We start from the raw sequence: 14009 nt of genomic DNA, 5'->3' as shown, positions 1-14009 counted from the left end.
ATCCCCCAACCCCTGTAATGTATCCAGTACACACCATCCCCAGGAAACCCCTGGACTAGTCCCAGCCCCCACTAGCCCTAGAGAGGGAAAGACCAGGAGTGGTCATTGAATCTGGGTCTCCTTTATAGGATAGCACTACCCCCCATGACACCAGGCCCACCCTCTGCAGTGCGCTCAGGTCCTGCTGGTCCATGGACAGCAAGCAGCTGTGACTAGAACCCACCTCTCCATGCTAACTCCTAGGTCACCAGGCCTGGCCCCTAGAACAAACCCTGCTGGCCAAGGCCGAGAGAGACCAGGCCAGGGACTTAAATGCAGTCCACTTGGATAACAATGCAGACCCCTCACTACCTATGCCCAATGGCATGAACAACGCCCTATTTTAAATCCCCAAGAGGAGGGAAAAAAGAATAAAATAAAAGTTGACTGCAGCTTTCCCAAAGAAGCCTGCACTCGAGAAAGCGAGGAGCGTGCATGTGGCTGAGGTGGAGTTTAGGGGGGTTGTCAGGGTCCCCTCCCTGCCTGCATCAAATCAATGTATTCCAGCTATAAGGAGTGCTTAGCTCCACCTTCTGCCCTTCCCTCCCCCGGTGCTTAGCAGCAAGCCAGTCAGAGAGACATCCAGCCAGGGGATTAGTAAAAACCAAGCCTCCCTCTAGGAATGGCACTCGTCTGAGAGTCTCCTCCACGCAGGGCTCCCGTCCGCTGCCAGGGCACTGAGAGGAGAACAGAGGGGCTATTGGGATACAAATTACAGCCCTCTCAGGATTTGCCAGGCAGACCAGCCAACGTAAGTTTTCCTACCTGAACTCACTCATACGCTCGTTCACTCGCTCTTTTTCTACCTTCTATTACTTTTCAGTCTCTTCTTCAGGAAAAGTCCGTGCCTCCCTCACTAGGGGGATAACAACCCCTGCTCCATATTGGCTCCTTTTGCAACTAAACCAAGGGGGAGACATTTTTCTAACCATTTTGGGGGGGGCTTTATTTTTTGAGCATTTCTTTAATAAGGTGGGGGAACTGGTGTGTGGTGGCAGAGACTTTTGGAGGTGACCGCAGAGAGAGAGACGGGGGGATGCGTGAAACGGGCAAGTTAAAGACGTGGCTTTGCCACAGAGGCTTAAAAAGAAATATATGCATATATACAAAGTGTTAGCATTTCCGCTCACAAACACATTCTCCCAGTCTGCATCAGATTCCCTGCCTGGCAACTCAGGGGAGCGCTCAGGATTTGCCTCTACTCAGCGACTCTTGCTAAACTTTCTCATGCAACCTGGAGACCTTTTCATTCTGATTTATTAATACTGAAGCCACTCATTTCCCCCCATCTATGTTCTTGGTCAGACATTCAAAGCAGGTTTTAAAGAGAAAGTGTCATTCCCAAGGGCCAAATTTTGGGGAGGGCCCTGAGTAAGGTTATTCTTAGAGAATGGGGTCCATTTCTTCTTGATCTCTCCTTTTCTACTCATGTCACCAATGTGCTTAGCCAGCAGCAGACCCCTCCACATGCCCAACTTAAACTCCAGAATAGAGCACAGATCGGGAGCTTCCAATTAATCAGGATCCCCTCCCCCACTAGATCATGGGTTTTGTGGGTCCCGAAAGCTGCACGCATGGCAGCTCCTTTGCTTCACTTTTATCAAGTGGCTCCTGTTTCATGGTCAGTTTCTGGGAGAGGTTCAAGTCTTTTTAGTTTTGGTGTTTGCTTTTTCTTTCCTTCCTCTTTTTTTTTTTTCCCAGTGGGAAGACGGGATATTGAGAAGGAAGAAAGAGCAAGAACAAGAGACATAATGACAGATGACCAAGACCTTTCAGAGGTGGAAATGAGCCCGGTGGGTTCCGAAGACCATCACTGCCTCTCACCAGGACCTTCCATGGCATCAGATACCACCTCTCACCTCACCAGCTCCGGGAGCGGCGAGATGGGGAAGGTCAAGAAGGAACAGCAAGACTCAGAGACAGACGACGATAAGTTCCCCGTGTGCATCCGGGAGGCAGTGAGCCAGGTGCTGAGTGGCTACGATTGGACCCTGGTGCCCATGCCTGTGCGGGTCAATGGGAGCAACAAAAGCAAACCCCATGTCAAGCGGCCCATGAACGCCTTCATGGTGTGGGCACAAGCTGCCCGCAGGAAATTGGCTGACCAGTACCCTCACCTCCACAATGCAGAGCTCAGTAAGACCCTCGGGAAGCTCTGGAGGTAAGGAGGGCATAAGGGTGAGGGCAAATGGAATCATGGAGAGGCTGCATGTCAAGCTAAAGGCTGGGAACAGAATGAGATTAAAGGGGCATCTATTAAAGGGAGTTCCTCATCAAGGGGGAAGATCACAGGGGTAAGGGAAAAGCACAGGAAAGTGAGGAACCAGCAATGCTTATTAGCATCAGCTATAAAGGGAGCTTCCTCTGCAAAGCTCTGCCAGTCTTGACCTGCAGCCCCCACCTGGCTATTCCACTCTAGCCACCTCTTCCCCAGCAGCTGTGCCAGCGTACCTCATTCCTGGCCTGTAGCACCCCATGCCACTCCAGTCCTGGTCCTCTCCCAAGGCTCAGCTGCACAATCTCTCCGTTTGTATGTGTTTGTTTGGCAAATCAAGGCCCACAAAGGTTAACTAGGCTGACCCCCACCAAACTCATTACACTCATGATCTCCTGTTTGAACCAGGTCTGGGAGATCACGGGCTAGATGGCCCTAACCCCCAGAGCTCCACCTAGTGGGTTGGACTCCTGTCTGGGACAAAGGAGAGAGAGCAGGTAGCCGGGCAGTGAAACCCAATCACATATCCCGCCCAAAGAATGTGTTCTCTGATGGCCAGCCACAGACCCAGCTAGCTGCTGGTTCTAGATCCCACTCAAGGAGATGTCAATTTAAAATTGGCAGCACAGGTACTGCATAAGGGGGGGGGGAGTGGGTTATCCCAGCATAAAGCGGTGAAAACAAGAGGACAGTGAGGGATGGTGGAGAGAGGGGGCTGTTAGAAAAAGACTCCAACCGATGCACCCAGTATGCCATCCTGCCTTGCCATTCACAGCTTTTTATGGCTGAACAGCATTGTTTGTGTCTCCTCAGACTGTAGGGCCTGCACCTCTGCCTCTGTTTGCAGGCCTGTGGCGTGTAATAAATAAGTAATAAGAGCAAGTCAGCGGCCATTCCTGTAGCGAGTTGGTACAGGCTGACACAGGCTTCCCACTCCCACTATGCATACATACGTACACATTTCCTTCTTCCCAACGCAGATACATGCCCATCCCTCGGACCTGCACTACCCCCCTCAGTTTGTAAAAGCCATTTTAATTTTGGGTCCTTTCCCCATCCTCCCTGCCCCCAGGGTCCCTACATGAAGTCACCCCCATTGGAACTGATGGGTTCTGCCAAGAGATGAGGGTGGAGGGACCACGTAACACCCATGTGACACAAGGCCAGCGGTTCCACTTTTCCGCCTGATGGTTTCAATGAATATCTCCAGCAAATGATTATAAATACCTCCCCCCGTCCTGGGATTGTCCGAGATACACCCCGTCCCGCCACCATCACTTCCCTGCCTTGGGCCTCCTGCCACAAATCAAAACCATCAGCTTCACATGAATGGCCCCGGAAGTCCACAGAGATAGAAACAGGCCCCCTTTCGTACCCTTCCCTTCCCTGGCACTGCCCTTGACTGCCCAGCGCTGGGTGGGGCAGGAGATGTCTCCTGAAAACTGCAGCAGGGAGACCAGACACTTTTCCAAAACAGAAGCAAACCCCACCCTCATGACCATCCCATTGCCACCTGTGGCTCGATTCTCCCGCTGACTTCAGTCAACTCTACCTGTGTGGGAGAACTGAGCCCCTGGGTGTTGATCACATCAATAAATTTATCCAAACCCCTCTGCCCTTCATGGAACTCAAACAAAATGATTTTCTTGGAGAGTTAAAGCAGGGCATTGTGGTAGGCCTCAAATATGATTCCCATGCCTGGGTGTTTTTTAACCCTTCCCATTCCCCTCTCCCTCTGCCTTTCCAATGATTACTCCAACCTTGTGCTCGCCCCTGGATACCATGCAGAATGATGATCCCAGTTAGTTCACATTGCACTAACTCACCCCTGTTGTCTCCTTTCTGATAGCAAAGTGACTGTACTGAGCATTTATCATTGCTCTTATTTCCTCTCTCCCACTTTGTAAAGCAGTTGCATTATGCTGTCCATTTACCTCTTTCCTTACACTTTCAATTGTTTGTCCTTTACTAACAATTAGCTCCTGTATGCTTTGCTCCTAACCATTCCTTTTGATTTCTTCCTGATTTCTCTTCCCACTTCCACCCCAACATTTTATTCTATTGGAGAAAGACTCCCCATTTTAATTTTCAAAAATATTATTTAAAAAAATGCTACTGTACCATTCCAAAGATTCTGCAGGATTTTGTAGCAATGACCTCCTTAAGCGCTACATTAAAGTTCTGGCCTCAAGATACAAGACAGCAGTATATGAGCCCTTAAATACTCCAGTAACAGGCCTAAGAGACCATAGCGCTCTACTGTCCAGATATGCGACAGCATTGTAGGTGACTGTTCCCCTGCAGTGCTGCCGTGATAGACCTTAGACACTGTCCTAACACTATTGAGAGCTGTAGTGTTCCTGATCCTGCAGGCAGACTGCAGAGCCCACATGCAGCCCGCTGAAGTCAATGAGGTTCTGCGTGGGCATAAGGGTCTGTCGTGCAGAGCAGCTTTCAAGGTCAGGGCCTTGGACTTTTGCTTTTTTTAAAAGGGAAAAGTCTCCCCCCTTCTCCCCACGTCTGTTATTTGTGTTGTCTTTGCTAATGGACTGGCAGGGAGCCTGCTGCCTTCGGAGATATTCTTACCAGTCTGTGTTGGGCAATGCGGCACAGCAAGTTGGGGGCGTGCATGTATGGGGTCTGCACTGCCTTTGTTGGCATTGTTAGGTGTGGGAAAATAAAATGAAACCACAAAAGCCAGGGGAAGTCACCCAAAATGTGATTGTCCCATAGGAAATTTACTACACTATCATAGCCCCTATGATCTCCCACAGTCCTCCAGACAATCTTCTGATGCCAGTCTCCTCCCACTCTGAACTCCACACTATGCAGCATGATCCAGACTTTCAAAATTGGCTAGCAATTTTGGGTGCCTAACTTGAGATGCCTGAAGAGGGACCTAATTGTCTGAAAATCAGAATCCTGTAAGGTGCCTAATTGGGCACCCAATATCACTTCAGTCACTTTTGAAAATTTGGGCCATCTAGATATACTTCCATGTAGGTGGGTCTCATTTTTTATCAGTGCTTAGATGCTGCGGTAATTGGTGCATTAGAAATACCTAAGGCAGAGAGAAATCCACTATAAGTGAGTAGGGGAAGAGAGAGATCAGTTGAAAGCAACATTAAACTGAGCTTGTTTCTGCCCATATCTGGTCAGTGGAGAAGGTGATGCTGCCTACGGGATAGTTAAAAATCCTGTGTGTCTTCTTGGAAAGAGTCCAGTAAATTGAGAAACCTCAGGGTCCCAACCAACACGATCCTCTCTACAAAATGGAATCTAGCCCCTCGGCTAGCTCTGTTTGAGTGATTGCTGAACGGAGGATGGCTGTCACGTTTGCTCATGCAGCCACTGTGCTGCTGAGCTCAAACCAAGTGCTGTGTAAAGCGCTTGGGATCTGTGGGATAAGAAACGGGCCATTCTGCAGGAGATGGAGGGAGGCAAACAGGGAGACAGAGGGAGCCACGGAGGCAGATGGCTGTGCCAAATTGCATCAGTGTTATGTAGACAAACGTTCCTTTGGGAGGTTGTGTCGGGTGTCGAGGCTGACCCCACACACCTACACCGACTCATTCTGCTTATGAGAGGGTTAGAATCAGGATCCTCATCCTTTGGGGAATAACAAAGACAAACTGCCAGGACTGTGTTGCAGCGTGGGAGAATGTAGACTTTGCAGCTGCTGGCCGGGCAAAGGCAAACAGGATGCTAATGACAGTGGAGCACTACCTGTGGGCCCAGATTCCAGCCAGGCTCCCGAGTGCAGGGCGAGGCAGGGAGGAAATCACTGATCAACAGAATGATGGAATGGACACTGCTCCAGGTCAGGCCTGAGGTGCACTGGCTGAGCTGGACAGGGGCAGGACTAGAATAGCAGGGTGTGGTGCAGGCCAGGAGAGAGGTGCATCAGCACAGCTTGTGTGCAAGTCCTAGGAACGCACTGGGAAAGGGATAGACATCAGGACTAAGCTACACAGTGGCAGAAGGGGTGTTAACCTCGCTGCAGAGTCCCCTTGGGCCCCAAATGAAGATTTCCATTCTCAGATGTGACCCTAGTGCCCAATTTAATTTGCAAACACTTTGAGACAATTGGCAAGGTGATGGCCCAGCCTGGGGCAGTGGGTGTTCATGCCTCAGCAAGGCCATGAGCTTCTATTAACCTCCCCAGCATAACTGGCATGTGTGTGTGTGAGTGATACTGAGGGTGGGTTGATGGCTCTCTTATGGGTACAGCTGGCTTTAGACACCCACTTATTGTTCTGGGCCTCCCATTGGTGGGAGTGCTGAGAGAAGTTATTCCCCTCTCCAGCAGCATCCTGGTCAGCACTGCAGGCTGGACTGACCCCCTAACCCGAGGATGCATGATTACTTGAGGATGCAGGGGGAAGGGGGACTTCCTCACATGTCCTTCCCAAAGGCTCCCCTTGGCTGCTTTCCTCACCTGGGTGGGGCACTTCCTGCTCCTTACAGGGCAGGGAACAGTTCTCAAATGGAGTGGGACCTAACGACTGTTGAAAAGGTCAGCACAAACACTAGCCCAAATGCCAGAAACATCTCCAGGGCCGGAAACAGATGAGACATGGGTAGAAAGGAGCAGCAAAGTGCTGGCTATTGGGTGAAGGGATCTTTTATCTGGACAGCAGCAGAACCTTTCTCTAACCACACCCCGCTTTAGCTAGACAGTGGGTCCAGAGAGCCAAGCCATGCCTGGAAGATCAGGGCTGCTGTGTGTGTGAGATCTCCCCCTCCCCGCGATGTTTTAACCTCCTGTTCAATCCTTCCCTCACCCCTGCCTGCGTGCGCTGCATCAGCTTGGTGAGACTGAGACCCTCCTGCCACACTGACTCATCTGCAGCTGCCGCTAGTGGGTGACGGGGAGGGGCCATGCATCAGGGTGTTCCAGTCACCTGACATGCAAGAAGCTGGGCTTGGGTTCCCCCCGCCATTCAGCACAACGCCCCAAGTGAGCGGAGATATGGTGGTGAAGGAGAGAACAAAAGAGGGAGACAGAGTTTTTATCGCTCCGTTCCCACCAAAACAGGGGTGTCCAATGGGTTCTGTGCTGAGCATTCCCCACGGCAGGGAGAGGGTTCAATTCAGACCCACTTACTCCCATGTGCTATGTGATCCATTCCCTTCTGTGTCCCTGCAAGATTCCACTCCATTGTAGACCGGGGGTGCAGGAGCAGGAAATAAGTGAAATCTAAATCCCCCAAATCTCCTGGCCTCTGCCTGCTCACACCGGTTTCACTTTGTTAAAGCCGATTTGAGCTCTGATCCCAGGGAGGGAGGAGGGAGCAGAGAGACTGGGAGAGAGAAGACAAAGATGGGGGGAATGGACTTTGTGCAATCCTGCTGTCTGTAGGGTTACAGGATGCTGGCAGGAAGATGGGGAGGGCGTGCAAACTCAGTGGACCCAGGTTCATCTCCTAGAGTTCCCAAGGTCATTGTAATTTAGGTCATCAGTGAGACGAATATAGAGGTCTCAGCTTCTCTCTCCACTGCGGGTTTCCTTTGCCAGTTCTGCTTCAGTAACCCTATATGCTTGGTACCACCCACAAATAAAGGTGAAGGATACTGGAACTCCTTGGAACCAGTAGGGGCTGAGAGGTTGAGCTCATGTGGAAGATGTGGGTTTCATTCCCAGTCTCGGTGTCTTGTTTGCTGTACAACAGGAGGGGCTAGGAGTGCTGAGGAGCTTGAGGATATGCATGTCCCTTTAGATGTGATGGAAGGCTGTGTGTGGAGCAATTCAGGGTGGGGGATTAGAGCTCTTCGGGACGTGTGAGCATGGTGTATGGCAGTGGGAGGGAGACAGGAAAGCTGGTGTTGGACTCATGGTGGCTCAGTTGTTTAATCTCCTGGATTAAGGCAGTGGTGGAATGCAATGTGCGGCCATGACCTTCTCAGGGCTGCCTGGTGTGAACCCAGGTCAGCACCTTAAGAGGTTCCAAAGCAGATCACACCCTCTGGCTATTGGCTGGAGGAACAGAAGGAGAAAAATGGAGGTGCTTTGATGCTGGTCAGTACCTGCTTGCGATCCTATAGATTTTCCTAATCTTTTTTACCAACAGGCCTCTCAAACCCCATCTGCTGCTCCTCCTAAATTGTCTAAGACAGATTCATGCTTTTTAATCCTCTGCTCTGCAAAGGGTTAAATCTAATCAGTGGAATTAGCAAAAGCAGAGCCTCTAAAGCTTCAGGAGGGGTTCAGAGAATCCTCTCCAACATTTGGCTGAATATCCCCAAAGCTTTGTCCAACTCTCTTTGGGCTGGAAAAATCAGGGCTGGAAATCTTATAAAGGAACAAGTTTTTGCTTTTGAGATTTCTGCGGCCTCAGAGTTTTGGCTGGGTTGCAATACCCATAAGAACAGCCTTTCCCCTTTTCAGTGTTCTGGATTCTTTCTGGCTGAAACCAGAATGCTCTGGAGGCCACGTGAAAAGTAGGAAAAAGAAATGAAAAATTAAATCAAACATTTTCAAAATTAAGAGAAAATGACTGATCAAATGGGTTTCATCTCTTCTTACATCATCCAAAGTGGTTCTGTTACAAAATTTCCTAGGTGATCCTGTCTTGACTGGAGCAGCCCTAGATCTGACAGGTATATGGGGAATGATTTTACATTTCCATAGAGCCGTTCACCCAATGATCAAAGTTAATCTATTGTTACAGTGTCCAGCACCATAGTATCTAGATGATTTACAAACTGATCCTGATTTACATGTCTGATCCTGGTGTGGCTCAGCACCTGCAACTCTCAGATCCTTAGCACAGGAACCACATCAACCACATCTGGGATTACAAATGGTAGCTGTGTCATCAAGAACCCTCAAAGTAGAAGCAAAGCACGTGTGTTTTTCCTCCAGCATCTTCTGTAACTCACTCTTAGGGGATTCCAGGGTTCTTTAAGGGGAGATCCCAGCAGCACAGCCACTGTGCTGGCAAATGCAATAGCCATTCTGTGCTAAGTGATCGCTCACACTCAAGCTGATAGAACAAAACCTACAAAATGGCAAGGATGGAAGGTTAGAACAGGACACAGAAACTCTGAAGCTAAGGTGACCAAGACAAGTTGATCTGAGAAAGACAGAGATACATGACAAAGAGCATTATGGGTAACGAAGATTTGCCACCCTTCCATAATTCAAGCAATAGTCACATTTTTCACGTTTGTAGCAAGTTCTTTTAGTCCAGCTTGTCTGGTAACTATAAAGCCCTGCACTGATTTCAGTCATCACAGTATGATTACTTTGTCCCCTAAGGCAAGTACAAGCATGGAATGGGAGGAAGTGAATTTATATGGGTTATAGATTGTAATCCACTTGGGGGAGTGACCATGTCTTCCTCTGGGTCTGAACAGCATTGATCACAGTGTCAGGGTTTACTCATTAACAACAATAAAAAAAGGGACTCTATTTAAATACTTCTCTACTGTCTCTATGATGCTTGGCAGTATCTGAAATGGGGTGGATCTCTAGTGCCCATGATGCTTTACAGTAGGATTTTGACACCCCTGTTCCTATCTCTTCCTCTTTCTCTGGTCTCTGTAGGTTATTGAATGAAAGCGACAAGCGGCCCTTCATCGAAGAGGCAGAGCGACTTAGGATGCAGCACAAGAAGGACCACCCCGATTACAAGTACCAGCCGCGCCGGCGGAAAAATGGCAAGGCCTCCCAGGGCGAGGGTGAGGGCCAAGCCGAGGGAGAAGCTGGCGGGGCTGCAGCTATCCAGGCCCACTATAAGAATGCCCACTTGGATCACAGACATCCTGGGGAAGGATCCCCCATGTCTGACGGGCACCCCGAGCACTCCTCAGGTCAGTCCCATGTCTGCAGCTACACCAGCAGTTTACTACCAGCTCATCCTCCTCCCAAGGAGAGTCCCCCAAGCCATCTGGAGAATCGATGGCTCTCTAAAAGTCTTGGGGCACTACCTTGTGAGCTGGATCCTCTCCCCATGGTGGGACCCAGTAGTTGAGTATGACTCCTATATGCTCGGTGCTGTCACCAGCATTGGGGACGCCTGCACTCCACAGGTGTTTCCATCCCTTTGGATAGGTGGGAAGTCATCTCCCACAGTGTTCATGTGCACAGTTGCCATTGTGGTTATGGCTAGCCACCTCCTCCCTTCTTGTCCCTCTACAGTGAGGTTCCCAGGGAGGCCTGGCAGTATCAGGTCTGCACAGTACGAGGAGCAGAGCTGTTGCATGTAGCTGGCTGAGCTATTTTATTGCCTGTCAGGCTGTACCAGGGCTATATTGTGAACTGGTATCACATTTTCTTTCTCTTTCCCCCCAAATGGTTTTCACTTCACAGGTCAGAGCCATGGACCCCCCACTCCTCCAACAACTCCAAAGACAGAACTCCAGGCAGGCAAAGCTGACTCCAAGCGGGAAGGGCGCTCTCTTGGGGAAGGAGGAAAGCCTCACATTGACTTTGGCAACGTGGATATAGGGGAGATCAGCCATGAAGTGATGTCCAACATGGAGACCTTCGACGTCAATGAATTCGACCAGTACCTGCCACCCAATGGACACGCTGGCCATCCGGGCCATGTTGGGGGCTATGCGGCAGCAGCGGCCGCTGGCTACGGCCTCGGGAGTGCCCTGGCTGCAGCCAGTGGACACTCTGCCTGGATCTCCAAGCAGCATGGAGTCTCCTTGTCTGCTGGCACGTCATCGGTGGTGGACTCCAAGGCACAGGTGAAAACAGAGGGTTCTGCCCCTGGAGGCCATTACACTGACCAGCCCTCCACTTCCCAGATAGCATACACGTCCCTGAGCCTGCCCCACTATGGCTCGGCTTTCCCCTCCATCTCCAGGCCCCAGTTTGACTACCCAGACCACCAGCCCTCGGGACCCTACTATAGCCACTCCAGCCAAGCCTCTGGCCTCTACTCTGCCTTCTCATACATGGGACCCTCGCAACGTCCCCTATACACTGCCATCTCTGACCCTGCACCCTCTGTGCCACAGTCCCACAGCCCCACACATTGGGAACAGCCCGTGTATACAACTCTCTCCAGACCATAGGAAAAGGGGAACAGTGACCAAAGCAGCAACAGAAAGGCTCCGAAGAATCAGCACAGGCAGAAGGGCCTCCGAACTCCGAGGTCATTCAGTGTAATCCAGCCATCAGAACCCACTGAGTATCCAGATATGCCTATCTTGACCCCGGTTATCGCTGGCTCACCGCCTAGAGGAAGGTTTTACCCCTTTCCCCCTCCCAATTCAATGTATGCCAACCTGATTGGCTTGCAAAACCCTTTTGGCCTTCTAGATGAGGATGATTCTAGGCATGGAGTGACTGGTCATGGTGGGTTTCGTTGTGCACATCCTGGACTGTAAGATAAGAGATACCCCCCATCCTTAACTGCCCCCCAACTGCTTCAGTGATTTAGCAAGTGTTTCGGATAGGCCACAATGGCCAACTCTTTGTCACCTGTTGTGGGTGAAGAGTAGCTGGCTGAGCACCCTGGTGGACATGTTGTGGGAGGAGAGGTAGGGCAGTAAAGTCAACTTCTTTGTGATCAGTGCTCTGCAATGTTCCTATCTAAAATTCACACAAGCATGACTCTTGATCCCTGTTGGAAGACCAACCTATGGTTGCTTTCCTATTGACTTCCACAGCCGTATCGTATCCTCCCCTCAACCCACCCTCTCTTTACTGTACTGTACTGGGGAACCATATAGCTGGTTCTAGCCTTATTTGTGTCACAACATACATGTGGGGGCAGGAGGGTGGGTACGTGTGGCCTCTTGGACTGTAAAGGCAACAGGGATGGAATCCTCCTTTCTTACGATTATTTTGTATGGCTAGTTTGTTTCAAACATTTCCTGGTCCCTTCTAAATCCTTCCATTCACCCTCTAATATTCCAAAAGATACTCTGCCAAGGCAGTGTTTGTCCTTCTGGCATGTGTGTGTGTGCGTGCATGGGATGTGAGGGAAGAGTAGCTGAAGATATTGTGGCAACCAGAAGCATCAGCGTGAATCCCATTTGCCCAAACACTGTCTGCTAAAATAATCACCTTAAACCTGCAAGGTTGGGCCCCCAAGCAGAGCTGAACTAAAGAATGCATCCCCTCCTGCCTGTTCATTGCTTGTTCCAGTTTGCCAACACCTCAGGCCTACCCTCATAAAGAATGGGAAGATAGTGTTGTGGCACCAACTGGGGGGAAAGCATTCACTGTTGGATAAGCATAAAGACAATTAGTCCACGTAAAAGGAAAATGAACTTGCCTTCCCTTTTGGGTTTCAAACTGGAAGCAACCATCCTCAGTGGTCAGACTGGTTCCCCTCCTTCTTGTCTTCATCTTCATTCCCCCACTGGCTCTCTTGGGTGGTCTGCTTGCCCATCCCACATCTTCAGGACTAGCATGGCTTCACAGTGCCAGAGAGCATGCTGACATGAAGGACGTCAGAACTCAAGGTGGGAGAAGATGATGCCCTCCCATTGGCCACCAAAACACATGATGGAACCCCCAGCTGATATGTAGGTCTGGGAAGATGGGACAGATTGACCAAGCACAACTTGTGATCTTCACTACCATTTTTCTCCTCCGACTGAGACTGCTGAGGATGACCTTTATACACCTTTCTCTCCACCCTTAGCTTTGGCTGACTCCTGTCATGTTTGAAAAGAGCATGTAGTACGTTTGCTCCCCTGTATGCATGTAACCCATTGCTGTCCCCTCCCCTTATTTATTCCATTATACCTTCCCCACCCACCAAGCCCCTCTCCCTGTCCCCAGAATATGCTGTCCTAGCACCATTAACTCTGCATTAAATGTATGGAATAATAAACTTAAAGGTTTCATTTGTGTGTGTCCATTTTTTTCTATTTTAATATTTTTGCCCTTTCAGCCACATTTTTATCCTTCCTCCCCAGTAAGAAGGAAGGGGTGCCTTTATATGGCACAAACCCTGTGTGCGTGTACACATTTCTTCCAGGCCAAACACTGAAAGGATATTGACAGTGAGTTAATAGTGTTGCCTGGACTAGAAGCCTCTTGTTTCTCTTCTAATCTCGAGTCTCGGCTACAAGCACTAGATCATGATACTTTCCTTCCAGAAGCCCTCTTTCCCCACACACATTCCTGAATACTCTCAATAGCTTCTGACCTCCAAATTACATCTGGCACCCACTAAGCAGGGCCTACTGCCCTCCTACGTGGATCCTGCACACATGAACACCAACCTACTTCTCTCCATGAGCAGAACACAATAGACCCCGCCCCACTTCAGAACAAAATCTCCCCAGGGCAGCGTTAGTGAGATAGAACCAGAGGATGCACAGCTAGGAAAGGGACACAAGAGCTAGGAAGATCCAAGGTTTCCTAAGCAGAGGCATGTGACTGGTTCACTGTGTTTGTGTATGCAAAGTGCACAGTGGGTAAGCAGGACATGTATGTGTTCTAGGAACTATAGACCAGACCCAAAAACCCATTGAAGTCAATGGGAGTCTTAGGAAGAGCTCACTCAGTTCAGGTGCCCCAGAGATGTGCAGCACACAAGCACCATCAGTGGAACGACTCAGACCTAAACACATAGACTAGTCCGTTCGGTGCGGGGAAATGAAAGGGAACCAGAGCAGTGGGCAAAGCCTTTAAAAGGGAGGAGAATGGGGAGATCTCACTATAAACCACTGACTGGGGGAAGGGTCTGCAGGACGATCGACTGATGACATTGCTTGACAGCTTGGGGGAAGGGACTGACTGTGTGGGGAAAAAGGGGGCTAAGCACAGGGGGTGAAGGGT

General features: G+C 50.0%; 1 protein-coding gene across 1 annotated transcript; it reads left to right on the top strand.

Moving 5' to 3' along the window:
• Positions 1–586: 586 nt before the first annotated feature.
• On the top strand, positions 587–13069 carry SOX10 (SRY-box transcription factor 10). The gene is made up of 4 exons (XM_048833777.2): positions 587–790; positions 1741–2200; positions 9804–10069; positions 10569–13069. Exons 2-4 carry the CDS (start codon positions 1791–1793, stop codon positions 11282–11284), a joined length of 1392 nt encoding a protein of 463 aa, XP_048689734.1. The 5' UTR covers positions 587–790; positions 1741–1790; the 3' UTR covers positions 11285–13069.
• Positions 13070–14009: the final 940 nt, after the last annotated feature.

This window comes from Caretta caretta, chromosome 1, assembly GCF_965140235.1.
Source record: "Caretta caretta isolate rCarCar2 chromosome 1, rCarCar1.hap1, whole genome shotgun sequence".
Classification (NCBI taxonomy): domain Eukaryota; kingdom Metazoa; phylum Chordata; order Testudines; family Cheloniidae; genus Caretta; species Caretta caretta.
The sequence above is the reverse complement of the archived record's forward strand: the minus strand, read 5'-3'. Positions and strand labels throughout refer to the sequence as shown.

What these genes read in the sequence shown, in the direction of transcription:
- SOX10 (XM_048833777.2), top strand. Translation starts at nt 1,791, where the DNA reads ATGACAGATGACCAAGACCTTTCAGAGGTGGAAATGAGCCCGGTGGGT. An exon ending in ACCCTCGGGAAGCTCTGGAG is followed by an intron (nt 2,201 to 9,803) that starts GTAAGGAGGGCA and finishes TGGTCTCTGTAG; the next exon opens with GTTATTGAATGAAAGCGACA. An exon ending in GCACCCCGAGCACTCCTCAG is followed by an intron (nt 10,070 to 10,568) that starts GTCAGTCCCATG and finishes TTCACTTCACAG; the next exon opens with GTCAGAGCCATGGACCCCCC.